General features: G+C 39.6%; 1 protein-coding gene across 2 annotated transcripts in view; it reads left to right on the plus strand.

Moving 5' to 3' along the window:
• Nucleotides 1-385: 385 nt before the first annotated feature.
• Nucleotides 386-14,248, plus strand: part of arhgef10la (Rho guanine nucleotide exchange factor (GEF) 10-like a) — a 139,280-nt gene continuing 125,417 nt past the window's right edge. Inside the window, exons 1-3 of one of the 2 annotated variants that reach the window (XM_082154997.1) lie at nucleotides 386-691; nucleotides 11,282-11,551; nucleotides 12,436-12,457. In XM_082154997.1, the coding sequence (XP_082011123.1) occupies nucleotides 11,287-11,551; nucleotides 12,436-12,457 (287 nt within the window). In that variant the 5' untranslated portion in view covers nucleotides 386-691; nucleotides 11,282-11,286. The remainder of the gene's footprint in view (nucleotides 692-11,281; nucleotides 11,552-12,435; nucleotides 12,458-14,248) is intronic. The other variant, XM_082154998.1, reaches the window with a different exon arrangement.

Raw genomic sequence — 14,248 nt, forward strand, 5'->3', positions numbered from 1 at the left:
ACATTTATAGAAGGGTAGAAATTAGTGTTTCCCACAGCATGTAATGTATCCTCAAAACTGACAAAAATCAATTAAAGAAATATGCTTTAATGCCATCACTGCACAATACTGAATGACCACCAACTCAGTTAATACTATTTACTCCACTTTTGCCCAGCTTGGAGATGCTGTAATCCCTGTGTCTGTTTCTGTCTTTCTCTCTCTCTCCCTCCCTCCTTCTCCAGACTTGTCTTACTCTTTTTTTCCCTTCTAGACTCTGCCCCTTGACCAACTAACCTGACTTTAATTGGACGACAAGTCTGCCGGCGGCTCAGCCATTGGTGGAGCTTAACAGCTATTATGCTTGTTCAGAAGAGCCTAACTGTCCAACAGCAGGGGAGGGAAGGAGCGAAAGAAAAGACGGGAGTGACAGAGGCCGGGGGAAGAGGGGGGCTCATTTAGCCTATGAAAGCAAGGAGGAGTGGAGCGGTTTGTGCGCAGAGTCGGGAACTTGCTGCCTGTGGGAAAGTAAACAGCAGTATTTGCCGCCTTCTCAGAGGCCTCAGTCCGACAGCAGCGGATAAACAGAGGATGAGGATGTGTTCAAGGAGACAGCTGATTTTATAGCAGGAAGTGCATGGGAGGTTGTTGGGATTAAAGACACTCTTGGGAGGTGCTGAAGCTTTCCTGTTGTAGTACTGAGAACAAAAAGGTGAGTTGGTCTGTTTATTGATCAATCTAACATTTTCTCTCACACACTAACATGCAACAAAGGCATGGGCACCATGAAAAGGGGTGTTTTCTGTAGAGTGGGGGTAGGAGAAGAGAAGACAGAAGAGGAGGGTGTGCACTCTTTCTAATTTCAGTGGCTCACTGGGGAACAGAGGGATCTTACAAAACTCACTCAACCCAAAGAGACCCTCTCACAGACAGTTAAAGCAATAGTTAACCCAAAAATGAATTTAAAATCCTGTCATCACTTACAGCATCACCCTAATGCTGTTCCAAAACTTGCCCTGAAATATATTTGGTGTAGAAACTATTTTCACTCAGATATTGTTTATAAAATTCCCAAACAATTACAAAGAAATTTAGAAAAACTGAAATAGTATTTTCCTGTAAAATATACTCCAATAATCTTTGTTTTGTTTACAACTTTGAAAAATATTGTATGACTTTTTGAGGAACAAAAAATATGATATTTTGAAAAATATAATTTGGGTCAAGTGCTGAGGCATTTTTAAATATATATATTTTTTTCTGTGTTTAACAGAGCAATAAAAGTCTTGCAGGTTTGGAACAGTACAAGGGTGCGTAAATGATGAAATATTCTTTTTTTATGGTGAACTTTCCCCTTAACCCAGTGTTATCCAGCAGAACTTCTAACACAGATGCAACTCTGAGGTGGTAAACGCAAACCACATATCTGATTTAAAGAGAAATTAGAGCAGATTTTTTCATGGACTAATTCCAATGTAAATTCCACAATCACACTTTGTGTAGTACTGAGGGGCCTCACAATCCTGGAACTCCTAATCTGCATCTAGCTGCCAGTCAACAATCACTGACTTCCTTTTGCATTTCCAGAATTAGATGGTTTAAAAATGGGCAGTGTTCCGTTTCCCTCCTTTTCTCTCTATGACAGTTAAGCATCATTAGCAGTCCATGCATGTCCGAGAGAGCGAGCTGCAGTACAAACACACTCTGTCAGTGGTCTCTCCAATCCGAAGGGACCCCAGCTGGGGCTTTTTGGGCCCTCTGGGATGACAAAGGCATATGTACGATTGCATGGGCCTCCCAGCGGATGTGATACTGGATATTGGGTGGAGGGAGCTCCATCCACATGTTAGCGAGAATTTGAAGGGTTCCTGCCTGACTCCCTGTGGAATGTGAGCTCTTCAAAAAGTGAAAGGTGTTGTATGAAGACCTCTGCTATTTTTGAGAACACATTACACAACAACATGAGAGAAATGAAATACTATACTGTATGTTTAGAAGGTGAAAGAGGAGCTTGTGCTTTTCATGTGATTCTTTCAATCGACGTAAAGGCAGAATTGAACAGATCTTTTGAATCTGTGCATGCCAAACCACATCATGCTTTGAAGGTTTGAAGATGTGAATGAACAATCTGAGTGAACAATGACCTGTTACATGACTCTCTTTGTTGTCGAGTTTTATGGCTATACCGTGTTTTGGCATCACTATTACCCGGTGGCCAATGGAATTCCTTGCTTCAGTCATTTACACGTTGATACTGCATTTTTATTGTGGTGCCAGATCTTTTCCTCTGTATTGTGACATACATCCAAGTTATAGGCTACAGATTATCAAAAAAGAAACAATTTAGGGCAAGTACTTGGTTCTATGCACCGATTGTTGATTGGATTTTGAGTTTCTCTCAGAAGTGGAGGCAAATGAACATGAGCTTGAACTGGTGGAGTTTAAGCTGACTAAATGATTGGAGAAGTCCTGCATACATCATCACAGAGATGTCTGTCATTTCCACTGGAAGGTCCAGTTATGACATTTTAAATGACAATTAATATTCAGTAATATTATCGATTTAACTGCTCTGACACTATATCGGATAGATGAGAACCAACAACACTATGTTGCTCTCTGGGAACAAAACTGAGCTGGATAATGACACTAACTTTGCTACATCGACACTGTTCTCTCTTTCTCTTTCTTTCTTAGCATTATTCCCTCTCAAAGTCCATGGTCCACTTCATACACACATGATATGGCACAGGTTTTACGTCGGATGCCCTTTCTGTCACAGCTACATCGACACTGTTATTTAACTGAATTGAAACAACACTGAAAATTTAGCAGAATAATGACACCGTTTTCTTAAGTAGAGCTGATTTAAAGCTGAAATTATGGTTTCATAATGGATTACATTTGCAACATTTACACTGTTATTTTCATGTTTATTAATGTATAGCTGCTTTGAAACAATCTCTGTTGTATAAAGGACTAAATTAATGTGACTTGACTTCAAACTATGAGGTCAAACCGTTAATAAAAAAACCCATATGCACAGATAAATTGTTCACAGCAAGATCTTTAACATACATTTAAGAAATAAATAGGCTTAATTTTCATTCCATGCCAACTTTAACGTTAATTTGGAAAAGTGCATTACAGACAACCCCCAGGATGATTAATGCATCCTTGGATGTCTGTGGTCTGCAAAATCAGCCATTGCTGAGGTGGCACATTTCGAGGATGTGTGCTTGTGACAATAGAGGACATGTAGAGGTGTGTACACAGCCATTCCACGGTTTAAGTAGAAGGTTAAGGTGCTGTTTCCATGGAACCTGCAATTAAGTCAGAATGCAGTGATGTTATTGTAAATACATCATGCTTTTTTTGTCTGTCATCTAAAATTGAAAAGCAGATTGTGCAAAAAATACACATACTGTAGCAACACACATTTAAAATTTGACACATTTTAAGATTTTGCTGTGCATTCATTCATCCTGAGCACGGGTCGGTTTAATACCCTGTGGGCAAGGATGACATCATCAATCTGAATGAATCACAGACAGCATATCTCTGAGCTGTCTTGCGATAACTCCAACTATTTCATGAGATGGACGCTTGGGACACTGATAAGAAGTGGAAAAGGAAGTTTCCTCCTTGTGTTGATACACTGCCCCCTCAATAAATTTATAGCATGAACCGGTAGTTGTCAACTGGTGGGTTGCGACTCAATGGGTTGCAGACTGCAGGAGAAAAAAAAAACTATACTAACTATGAATATGCAAGTTGCTTCAAAGTCTTGTATTAAAAGTGATACAGTACATTTGGCTTTATAGGATTAAAAATTAATCTTTCACTTACTGTAGTTGAAGCTAGGCAAATTAGGCATTTTTAGCAAATTAGGCCAAATTAGGCATTTAGTTGTAAACATAAGCAGATATTGATGCTGCAGGGAAGCTGAAGACAGAAGACTCAGGTTCACACACCACTAATACGTTTAATTCTTACTCAAAAAGCAAGTAAACAGGCAGTGCAAGCAAACACATCTCAACATAACAATGTACATATAAAACGTTTATCATAACATCTCTTCACACATGCACCCAATGAAGGATGCTACACTTTTTCAAGAGAATGAAAGCAGAACAACATGTACATAATGCTTTACATGAACAGCCAAACAGAACTTATGCTGGGTTGCGACAGGTACTATTCTCCCAAGTCCAGGTAAAAAACACAATTGACCTGCCCCTGAGGAAAATATTATTGGTTTCTCTTTCAAAATACAGTAGACTTCATGGAGTTCTCAGGTGTGTTTTAATATTAACTTTGCCTTTGATGCTTTGCCTAAAGCAATTAATTTGATAAATCTCCAATTATTCATTTCATCTCGTTGCTAAAACAACTACTATCTCTTTTGAAGTGTCTTTCCTATATGGGACTGACCACAACTGACATTAGTTTTGGACATCCATGCTCTGTGTTTTGAGTATGGATTCAGACTGACCTTTACTGCACAGTCAATGCCAGTCTGCATCATGTCAATCGTAATGCTGTATTGCATGAGCAAACCAGTTTGGTCTGCTTTATAAAAATATAAGTGCATTTTTGATTGTATGTGCTTGATCAGACAATAAATAAATAAATAAATAAGGTTCCTCCATGCAAACCTTCATTATATTGGTGTTGAGACCAAGGGGTGACGGTTTGGCTGTTATGCTGTAACTACAGCATCTGCAAGCCATTTACAGCCATTCAAAACTAGCTGTATTCTTGCTAAATAAGTATTTCTGAAAGCAACATAAATATATATATATATATCCGTAGTAGTCATTATTATTGTAAATGTTTTACCAGTGCCTGGTTATGTTTCCAGGACTATTGAAAGTGTGAAATGAACATATTTCCCCATATCTGCTGTCTTGGACATCACAACTCAGGATAGTCACTATTGAAGGGTTTGACTGCGCATATAGGTGCCATCAGCCAATCAGCATCGTCATGACATACATGTTCTGTGGCTCTCATTGGTTGAGATGCCATGTCATACATGTTATACAGGAATGGATAAAATATTGGAGACAGACAATCCTTTCTCTCCATTAGTGCTTGGTCCCACCATTTCACACATCACATAGCACTGATCTTTTGACTTGTGATCTAACAAACAGTCAGGGATTCCTCAGTGATGAATGCATCATGGCACTCTTGTCTGATCACAAGGGTGCCATTGTGTGTGGTCTAACATGAAGTGGGTTTGCTGGAGAAACTGTGTTTGTGGTCCACTGTAAGGGACAGAAGGACATCAGAATGGACATGAATAGTGTTTTTGAAAAACATGTCTGGAGTCATTCATGCTCCCTTCCTCACGTTAGCATTTTTGTAACTGATTCAGTATTAGAATAATAGGCAAATGTACCATTTGTGGTTAGTTCTTCAGAAACCCAGATCTTGACTCAAAGTGACGATGTCCATCATACACAAGACATATAATTAATTATTGAATATTCCAATGAGCCTGCCTAATGGGTTAAATTAGTGACATAGTATGCAAAGCAAACAAATAATTCTGGTGGTGCCTTTTACTTTAAACGATGTTTTTCATGCTTGTTCAATGAACTATAAACAATTACTGCACATGCATCTTTGGAACAGTCCTAAAGACACTAAGACACTAACAGTTTGCTGGAGGTAGACAATTAAAGTCACAGTTACAATAACTTGGGACATTGAAGAGACCATTCTACTGACTCTGAGAAAACACCAGGAAAAAGATGCCCAGAGTTCCTGATCATCTGTATGAACATGCCATAGTCCTGCTGCAGGAGTCATGAGGACTGCAGATGTGTCCAGAGAAGACCCTCTGCTTTAGAATGTAAAGCATACCCTTGATAGACCAATCTCTGTGTAACCAGTTATTAACACATCTACTCTTCATATCCTTCGAAATGATTATACCTAGATAAGTGACTTTATCTTTCACCGGGATGCCATCTATATTTGTCAAATGACAGTTTTTGATTGAAAATAACTCACATTTATTAATATTTAAGTGTAAGCCTGTTGCTCGAGAAAATAAAGTAAATACATTAATAACTAAAGCAACCTGAGCAGAGTTACTTTAAAAAAAATGTAGTATCATCCGCAAGTTGACTCAGTATAATTTGCCTGTCTGCAATATTAATGCATAAGAAGACATATCGGGTGCCAATTATCAAGAAAAATAACATCTTAATTGGGCTTTGAGAGTAATGTAATAAGGTCTGGTGTAAGTGTAGGTGGAATAGAGCCTTTTAAAATACTTTGTCTGAAATCTTGCAAAAGTAAAGGAGCTAATTGTTTTGCAAACAATCTGTAGAACTCAGAAGACAAACCATCCACCGATTTGTTAAGTTTAAGATGATTAATGGTTTCAGTGACCTCCTCTAAACAAAGAGCTTGGTCACACATGTTTCTATCTATCCCACTAATTTTACAACAACTAAGTAGTGAATTGAAAAAGCATGTAGATGATCCATGATCAAAAGAGGAACTATACAACGTCTTATAAAAATCATCACAAAATTTTGCAATTTCTCTTGGATTCTCAGATATATGTCCATTAATCTGTAATCTATGAATGGTATTATAATTATAATTACATCTCTCAAGTTTATAAAAGTAAGATGAATTTTGTTCTCCGTGCTCTGACCAACGCTGCCTAGATCTAATAAAAGCTCCTTCAGACTTGGTTCTATATATAACGCCTAGCCTACTCTGCAAATTATATAGTTCCACATTTTCATGGTCAGACAATGTTTCAATGGGTTTTTGGGAAAGAAATATTATTTTAGAAATGACATCATTTTCTTCAGATCTCTTCTTTCTAGCTAAATCACTACCATATCTTCTTAGATATTTTCCCACCTCAGATTTAAACGGTTCCCGATAAAGGCTAAAATTGTTCTGATTTGTAGCTTTATCTACATGAAAATCTGAAATGAAAGCTTCTAAACCAAGCTTAAAACAATCATGTTTCAGATGAGAGCTGTTCAATTTCCAGAATGATGCTCTGTAATTATAATCCTGAGTGAGGGACAAAAAAAAAAAAAAAAAATATATATATATATATATATATATATATATACATATATATATTTGTTATGTAGCTCTGTGATCAGTGAGAGGGGTCACTAAAATACCAACAGATGACCTTCTCAATAAGTTGTTTGGAAACTAACCAAAAATCAATATGAGACTTAAAGGTACAATATGTAAGAATTTTGCATTAAAATATCCCAAAATCTCAAGGCCAGTGTTATATATTTTGTTAAGTTGATTACTTACAATATCCCAAATGTTTCCAACTATTTTTAAATCGTGAGAAAATTGCGATTTTAACCAAGGAAACGGGGCGTTAGAGCAGGGGTGAGCTGGGAGTCGCCAGTCAATTGCGTCATATCCGCGTTACCCTCGGTTTCCGCTCGTACTGCGTGGAGTCCTGGACAAATGCGGAAGTTGTAACGTTAGCGTCTATCAAGCTACTACAAACTTTAGCTTGTTTCTTGCAGTCGTTATGGTACACAATTATTCTTTACCGATTGCAGCTGGTTCTGTCGACAAAGCATGCTTAATTTTATATTTTCCAAATGTAGCATTCGGTAATAGTTATGTTTATGTAAGGAAAGTATTATTGCTTTAGATTTGTGTTTAGTTTAAACATTGTTTATCACGTCTGGTGTTTATGGCCATGTAAATAAACATAGCATGTGTTATACATAAAGATTAATCAGTATTTTGGCAAATGATGTGGGTATGTTCGAATGTACTTTTACAACAATTGTTTAGAACACGTAAAACTGCGCAGCGTTATCACAACAACGAATTCAACAAATACAGTAACATCTATGATAACCAATGTTAAACCTTACTTTTCTTGTGGTTAATTCATTTTAATGAAATAAAAGTGTGATGAGGTTTAAGAGTCAGGAAGGAAGAAGACAGGGATCGGCGTGACTGGGACTCGTACTTTATTAAAATAAAGCAAAACAAACAAAAGCCGCGCACAACGCGCATTCACCGTGGCAACCGCGACGGCACAAAACAGTTCAAAAATGAGAGCTCGGATCCACCGGTTTTCTTCCTCTGCGTCCAGTTTTCTCTCCAGTCTCTCTCTCGTTCCAGCGCGGCTTATAAGCGGTCTCTCCACGCCAATAATACTGCAATAAGACACAGGTTCGTCATTTGCACTTGACCTACTTGCTCGTCTCTTCTCTCTCCCATCACAGACCGCGCTGAGCCACGCCCCCCTCGTCACAATAAGCATGTAATTAAACGCAACATTTATAAAAATAGAACTTAGCCTCATCCATGAACATGATTTTTCGATTCCCCTCTGACTGATTTACATCCAGGGTGGAGTCTAAAACGACAGTTCCCATCATTCCACGCTCCTTCACATCGTCATCAAGCTACGCCGTTGTTGTTGTTTGGAATGTAGCGCCCTCTAGCGGCAAAAAAATTCTTGCATATTGTACCTTTAAAAGAGTAATTTATTTTGCCATATATATTTATTTTAGAAGGAAATTTTTCCCTCCATCCAGAAGTTCAAATCGGTCCATAAATGCTTTATTAACACATAAAGCATTATTAAAACCTGGAGTAGACTGTGGAGATTGAAGGTTGAAATACATTTACATTTTTTGTAGTTAAATGAAGTTGACATAAGCAACACTAATGAGTTGACTGGCTTGCAATACTAGCTTTAAATAACATACACATTTCAATTTAAAAGGGTGGTATAATGCCCTTTTCACAAGATTTAAAATAAGTCTATGATGTCCCAAGGGTATGTATGTGAAGTTTTAGCTCAAAATACCCCACAGATATTTTTATATAGCATGTTAAAATTGTCACTTTTTGAGGGTGAGCAAAGATGGACCGTTTTGTGTCTGTTCGTTTAAATGCAAATGAGCTGCTACTCCCAGCACAGAGGGAGGAGCTACAACAGCTTGCACTCACACAGACATGCATTGAAAATTTCAAAAACGTTTAGCCTTTAATGTTTAACCCGGATTCAGACAATGATGGAGAGACTCAAGAAGAAGTGACAACATGTAGAATGCAACAGGACGTTTCTGAATGGTTAGTTGATGAATTTATGTAGCTTATGTGTAGATCTTCTAGTCATTGATTAGCATATTCTGTCATGATAATCTATAAATCGTGTTCCGGGGGCGGGGTTTATGTAAATTTTAGGGTTGGTGATGTCACTAACCCGGGAGGAATGTTGTGTAGTCCCTACCAGCTGTTTGTTATAGTCCTTAAAAAGCGATTTCTTTAAAAGCAAATATCTCCCTTTGCTTTGAACTTTGAGCATTGTAACTTTGCAGATGTTGTTTACGCTCAAACAGCAACATTACACACTAACTAAAGTTAAAAAAGTGAAATCATAATCAACCACCCCTTTAATCAAATTCTATGAAGTTAAAATAACTCAAAGTACATAGTTATCTACTCCATTTAATTTCCATTGTCACAAGTTTAAGCTCCCTACACAAAACACTGTAGCACTTATAATGAAACAAGTGCTTTTTGTGGTACTGACTATGTGGGGCTGATGGCATCTGAACTCTCCCTTCTCTCCTACCACCCACCACCCAGTCTTAGGCTTGAGCTGATCTCAGTACGGTCTGTGAAATTTGTTCAGTTAAAATCAGGCGCGGATTTATGGGTGGGCCTGGGTGGGCACGTGCCCACCCAGATTGACCGGTGGCCCGCCCAATCAGATTAATAAAAACAATTTAAATTTTTAATTTTAATAATAATAATAATAATAATAATGAATTAATAAATAATGTCATTGTAATAGTTTCCTGAGGACATTTATGTACAATAGCTACGAAAAATAGCTACAAAAGAAAATTATTATGTCGGCATATCATGTGTCAGTCCAGTGATGCTATCACGCAACACCGCTCTCTGTGCGCGCACTGACTTAACGTTGTGATAGTCTACATGCGAGTCGCATAACAGACAGATGAACTTCAGGTTTAAAGCAGCCGGGAGGGCTGACTGACATGAGTACAAGGTAGTTAAATTCACTACCTAAGTACTGATCTGCTATAGTTGACATATTTATCAGGCGTGTTACATAGGCGTAATTTGCGGGTGGGGCGAGGGACATGTCCCCACCACTTTTTTAAACATCTCGCGGCACTAATGTACCAATTCTACAAATACATTAAACATCTCCAGTTAACCAGCAGAGCATTCATTTCGTTCGTTTGTTAAATAAGAGACGATCTAGCACTGAACTGTGTTTTTTAAATCAAGTGATGAAAGTGCTCGTTGCCGCTGCGATCAGTGGCGCTGATACAGTGTTCTCTCGTGTGGCTCGTGCTTCAATCCGGACGCGCGCTTCAATCCGTTGCGGATACTCTATTCGTTCTGGTGAAATCACACATCATAATGCACACATGTCCCTCCTTGATATACAACCACTGATGAACATAATCAGTTTTGATGAGAAAAAAAACTAAACTGGTGCGGATTAGATCCCACAACCTCTGACACTGCTGGCGAAAGTTCTACCACTGGACCATTTAGGTGTACGTTGTTTGAATAGGCGAATCTATGTATTTTAGTCACACAAAAATTGTCAGCACTGACTAAATATATAAGGCTACATCTCATTAAACGACAAATTAAACACCATGTAGCCTACTATTTAAATCGATTGCTGGACATCGTAATGTTATTGTACAATGTACATATATCTAATTTAGCAAAGTTACGCCACTGGGCGTGTATATAAGCTTAAAAATCCGAGGCCCCCCCGTATATTCACCAGGCCCACCTATTAATGACATTCTGTATCCGCCACTGGTTAAAATGTTTCCATTTTTTTATATGTTTCCAGAAGCAATCACTGCTTGAGGAAAATGTGACAGATACATAACTAATCAATGCAGAACAGCTACACCAACAAAAACTGAGTGCTTCTGATTATTAGTTTGTTTGATATGCATTTAAAATGAATGCGGAAATCATTGAGGTGCTCATTTTATGTTGAGCGGTAACTCACCACCTCTGTCAATTTATGAGGCCTTGTGAAGCCATGCATTGCACAGCCCATCCAACAGGTCTGGTTGTTATTTGTGTCATTCCTCTTTCATAAGTAAAACAAGTAAAAAAAAACATTTGGTAAATTAATAAATGACTGGACTTTGTACCACATTCACAGCACAATTTCCAATTTTGTCAGTAATGAGATGCTGCCTTCTAAATTTATATAGCATGATGTACAGAATAACATTTGACCCTTGTTTTACAGAGCCTATGTCCAAAGGTTCATCTCACCAGCAGCTGGAGGAGGATGTGGAGAACGAAGAGCAGAGAGAGAAATTTGAATTTGAAGATGAAGATGATATTGGCAAACAAAAGGGCAAGACTGCCTCTGGAGATGAGACATCAGGCAAATGCAGTGAGCTTAAGACACATTCAAGCAAATTGAATGACACTCAGGAAAAACATGCAGATCCATCTCAAGCCATCACTACAGTTTCCCCTGCTGGTCAGGAGTGTACCAGTTCTCATAGCACTAGTAAGTTCGTTTTTTCAGTCATTCTCACACATCTTAAGTATTCACCGCAGTATTCAACTAATTTGTTACTGGGATTTAAAGGGATAGTTGACCAAAAAAAAAAAATTACCCCATGATTTACTCACCCCCAAGCCATCCTAGGTGTATATGACTTTCTTCTTTCAGTCTTGGCTCTTCCATGCTTTTAAATGGCAGTGAATGGTAAATGAGATTGAGGCCCAAAAAAGTGCATCCATCCATGATAAAAGTACTCCATATGGCTCCAGGGAGTTAAGGCCTTCTGAAGCAAAGTGATGCGTTTGTGAGAAAAATATCCATATTTAAAACTTTATCAACTACAAATAACTAGCTCCAAACAGACAGCCTATATGCAAGTCGACTTATGCCAAAAGAGCAACCCTTGACATGATGCATGACATAAGATGTAGGCCTCCTATGATTCAAATAGGGCTGGGCAACAAACTCAAGCTCCTCTGACATTTCACTTTAAAAATGACTGGTGTTTTGTTCTATCCTCTGCGCTTCCACATTCATCAATACATTATGGATGCTCTTTTTTGGGCATCAAAATCTCATTTACAATTCACTGCCATTATAAAGCTTGGAAGACCCAGAATTTTTTTTTTTATATAACTCCAATTGTATTCATCTGCAAGAAGCTCACACCTAGGATGGCTTGAGAGTAAATCATGGGGTAATTATTTTTGGGTGAACGATCCTTTTAATGAACTGTTTTGAGAAAAAAAAAAAAACTGCAAGGTTGTCATAGATGGCTTACCATTTTAGTACATAAACCTGTTCAGTGTAAAGGTTATACCAATTAAATTAAACTAGTTGACTGCCAGAATCCTTACATTTTTCCCCACCTCTTAATTTCTTTTCAGATTTGTCAACCACCAACAAAAGGTAAGTTACAAAATTAGATTTCACTTCAAACAAACATTTGCTTATGATATTTTATTAAAATATTAGCCAAAAATATGAAACAGCAAACACAAGTAAAAAAAAAAAAAAACAGCCTGAACCTGCTCTGAGATGAATGTGGCCTACATTGAACAGGTCTATGAGCTCTTTGACAGACTGGTAATGCCACTGTGCTGGAAACTGAAGTCTGGGTTGTACTGACTGCAACAGACTCAAAGCTTGAAACAGAGACTGCTGGGGTGCAGAACTAGATCTGGTTACAGATTGGTAACTCGATTGCCCAGGCATTTAAGAGGTCTGGAATCCAGGCTCTGAGACAGTCTCATAACTTGACTGTACTTGGGGCTTGTCTAGACTGCGTTGGTATGCCTGTGGAAGAGTAGCCAGACTGAGCTAAAGACTGGCTTCTCATCAGCATTTCAGGCTGGGAATCTGACTGCCCTGCTATGGAAGTTGTCTGGTCTCCAGACTGAGAAATGGTCTCAGAATTTGACTGTGCCTGGTACCTAGATTGCACTGGCATGGCAAGGTAATTGTTGCTGGACTGACCTAGAGACTGGTGGCTAGGCAGGATTTGAGGCTGGTAGCTGAGATTTTCCAGCTTGCTTGAGGGTCTGTAGCTGGATTGTACAGGTTTCACTAGGGGCTGATAAACCCTTTGCCCTGGCTTGGCCAGAGGCTGCAAGCCAGGCTGGTGCAGTTGCCACGAAGGCTGACCACTGGGCTGAGATATAGCACCATAACTGGATGGTCCAGGCATAGCAAGAGGCAAGAAGCTTGGAGGCACTAGGACCTGGTAGCTAGGCTGTTCAGGCAGGTGAGCTGGTCTGAAAAGAGACTGGAGTGTGGACTGCAATGGTCTTGGAGGGATTTGGTTGATGGGTTGCACCACAGACTGGTAGGTAGGCTGCCGAAGCTTCATTGAGGCCAGGTAACTGGGTTGTACAATAGACTCGGTACGCTGAGTTAAGTATGGAGAACTAGGTCTGGATAGAGGTCTGGATAGAGGATGATACCTAGTCTGTCCTGGTTGGGCTGCAAGCTGGTAACTGGGCTGTGATGCAAACTGCTGGCATGAATAAAGCTTGGACCCAATCTGAAAAAGTTGTCCCCCTTGAGATGTCACTGGCTTGAAAACGGTTTGTCCACTATCCTTGACTACTGAATGGTAGCTGGCTTGTTCTGGTGGCAGCCCACTGGACTGACCCACAGACTGGTAGCCAGCTTGTGCTAGTTGGTCAGCAGGCTGGGCCACAGACTGGAAGCTGACTTGTTCTGGTTGTTGCCCACTTGGCTGACCCACAGATTGGTAACTGGCTTGTTCTGGTTGTGGCCCACTTGGCTGACCCACAGATTGGTAGCCGACTTGTTCTGGTTGCAGCCCACTGGGCTGGCCCACAGACTGGTAGCTGGCTTGTCCTGGCACACTGGCCTCACTGACAGGCTGGTAGCTTGCTTGTGCTGGTTGTTGGTTACTGGACTGAACTACAGAGTTAAAACTAGGATTCTGGAGTGGCCCATTACCAGAAAAGACTAGGGAGCCAAGTTGAAATGTACCTTTTTGGGGCTTGAAGAGGGTCATGCCACTGGGCTGAGTCCCAGACTGGTAGCTGGCTTGTACTGGTTGGAGCCAACTGGGCTGGCTCACAGATGGGTAGCTGGCTTGTGCTGGTTGGAGCTCACTGGGCTGGAAACTAGCTTGTTCTGTTTGTGGCTCACTGGGCTGGCTCACAGATGGGTAGCTGGTTTGTACTGGTTGCAACCCACTGGATT

Source organism: Leuciscus leuciscus (assembly GCF_965113295.1).
Source record: "Leuciscus leuciscus genome assembly, chromosome: 23".
Lineage (NCBI taxonomy): Eukaryota > Metazoa > Chordata > Actinopteri > Cypriniformes > Leuciscidae > Leuciscus > Leuciscus leuciscus.